This window comes from Arachis ipaensis, chromosome B05, assembly GCF_000816755.2.
Source record: "Arachis ipaensis cultivar K30076 chromosome B05, Araip1.1, whole genome shotgun sequence".
NCBI lineage: Eukaryota > Viridiplantae > Streptophyta > Magnoliopsida > Fabales > Fabaceae > Arachis > Arachis ipaensis.
Genome location: NC_029789.2, coordinates 137695572 through 137698163, shown reverse-complemented (window position 1 = coordinate 137698163; position 2592 = coordinate 137695572). Strand labels below are relative to the sequence as shown.

The following is a 2592-nucleotide window of genomic DNA, read 5'->3' as shown; positions in this document are numbered from 1 at the left end:
ATATCTCCTAAATTATTGTAATCATCATAAAAATTATTAGAGGTGTAAACATCTTTTTTTATGGTTTCGAGATAAATTTATAATGCAAACAAATGAAGTTAAACGAATTCCTCTCTTACATTGAAAAATTGGATAAAAAATTAAGTGATATCTTTTAATTTAATTCTTAAATTATAATTTGCACAAATTAAATTGAAGAATCTATTTTTTATTGTATTAAAAAATTAATTAAATAAAAAATAAAATAATCCTGTTTATATTCAATTTTATTTCAACTCTTTTATTTTTTATTTTTAATCTTAATTCATCTTTTTCTATTTTAATTTTTATCCAATTTTGTTAGGTAAACAATAATTTTTGTAAACAATGTGAACAATGAACTGTAAAATTGACTCAACTTAAAAAAATACTCTACTCCCAGGTTACTTCCTAAACTTTGATAACCATATACACACCTATTGAATCAAACTTTCAGTCATTATTAACGGTCTATAAGTAAATCGAATGAAAAGAAATAACTATCTAATTAAAAATAATGAATATAATTATCTACATACCTATTAAATTAAACATTCAACATATTTATTGACGTTGTTTAGTATTCTTATTATCTACTTATACTTTTCAATTTTTATCTCTAATGTGCAAAAATGATGAATCTCATCAAGAGCCAAGTTACAAAGATGGATTTCCAACATGGGTCAAGCCGGGTGATAAAAACTTGTTGCAGTATTTTGTTCGAATATTTGAACCACCGTATTTATTATTAGATTTTCTTTTTCTTGAAAAGATGACACAAAAGTGGTTGAAGAGAAGGTTTTCGCCTGGCATTATTTTTGTTCTCCAACGTTTGGGATAAATTTTAAAGTTGTCCCTAACATTTCAATCGTCCTATTTAAGTCCCTAACATTTTAAAATTGATTCAATGTTGTCCTGTCGTTAGGGATCCGTTAACAGAATTGACGGCGGGACAAAATTAAGACAATTTTAAAACGTTAGAGACTTAAATAGGGCGAAAATATTAGGAACAAAAAGTGATACATAAAAAAAATTTTAATTTAATTTTATCTTTCAATAATATTAATTTTTTATTGTACATAATATTCAATTATTTTTTAATTACATCTAAATAAATTACACTTATACTTAGATGTGATTAAAAAATAATTGAATATTATGTATAGTAAAAAAATGATATTATTAAAAGATAAAATTAAAATTTATTTTTATGTATCAATTTTTTATTATCAATGTTTTTGTGCTATTTAAATTCTTAACGTTTTAAAATCGTCTCAATTTTGTCCGTCGTCAATTTTATTAATAGATTTCTAATAGCAAAATAACGTTGAGTTAATTTTAAAATATTAAAAACTTAAACAAAGCGATTAAAATATTAGGGACAATTTTGGACTCAGCCCCAAATAGTTCAAAAACATACTTTGCTCTTTTGTTTTTGATTTTTTGAATAACACAAGGCGGTCCCACAGAATATCACACCGGCAATCCCATAACACCCTATAGAAGTCCTTGCATTGGTTCTTTTGACACTTGTGAAGAGTCCGCTACGTACCCATGGTTGGGTACAACGAACGGGATGCTAGCAAGGCCCTTGCGTCCTTAAAACCACGAAAAATCATGGAGGCTTACTGTTTGACAGCCTTAGGTCCCCAACTCGAAGATCCTATTCGAAAGACGCTGAGAAAGACGGATGTGAACCGCGAGACAGCACACCGCGATGCCATCTTTATACCTACAGACGGTGCCAAAGAGAAAATCTTGGCTTACTTGAAGAAGAAAGAAACCAAAATCCTCAAAAATGGGATCCGAGCAAGAGTTTTTGACACCTGCGATCCCTCTATACATTTTGTTTCATCCTTTGCTGTGCTGAACGACGGTAAATACGTCATAACCCATAAGAAAGAGGCTGACCACCATTGGAGTGACTTTGTCCGACAAGCCGGTTTGAAAGAGGAGGAAAATGTTGATATCTGGCCATTTCGCCATGCACCAACCGGAGACCTCGCTTTCGTTTTTGAGAAGCTAGGAAATGAAGATCCATCCAAACCACAGGTCAGTAATTGTTCTATATAATGTGCCCTTGGATCTCATTTTCCTGTTTCATTAATAATTCTCCTTGCTCGCATGAAAGATAAATTCCATTTCGTGTGCATATTTGGATTTTTAAATTATTCATGCGCGTGATATTGTTTAGTGATATTTCGTGTGTATTTTTTGTCTATTTTTCTATAATAATAATAATAACACATGTTAATTTTAATATTATCATTAATACATTTTTTTATTATAATAAATGTATACAAAATTAACTAAAAGCTTAAGTCTTATATTTTTTTCCAAAAGTTTTCTTAATATATAAGCTCAAAGGTTTAATTTGTGGTGGTGATTGCTGGTAGTGGCCACAAATCATCAGAACATTTTATTTATTTTTTATTCTAGCTGAGGGAGAGTTGACTATTCAATCAATATGCTCACTCAATTTTCTGATTCATACGAAAATGATTGTATACGACTGCGGGGAGTATGTAATAAAACGCAGATGTAATTGGGAGATTTATTATATCACCAAGAAAA

The 2592-nt window shown here is 29.6% G+C and overlaps 1 protein-coding gene across 2 annotated transcripts in view; it reads left to right on the top strand.

Moving 5' to 3' along the window:
• LOC107642128 overlaps positions 1576–2592 on the top strand; it is a 3014-nt gene continuing 1997 nt past the window's right edge. For both annotated transcript variants that reach the window (XR_002347436.1, XM_021102958.1), the window contains exon 1: positions 1576–2070. Coding sequence is in view for 1 of the 2 variants with exons in the window: in XM_021102958.1 (XP_020958617.1) it covers positions 1636–2070 (435 nt within the window). In the remaining variant the exon portion in view is untranslated. The remainder of the gene's footprint in view (positions 2071–2592) is intronic.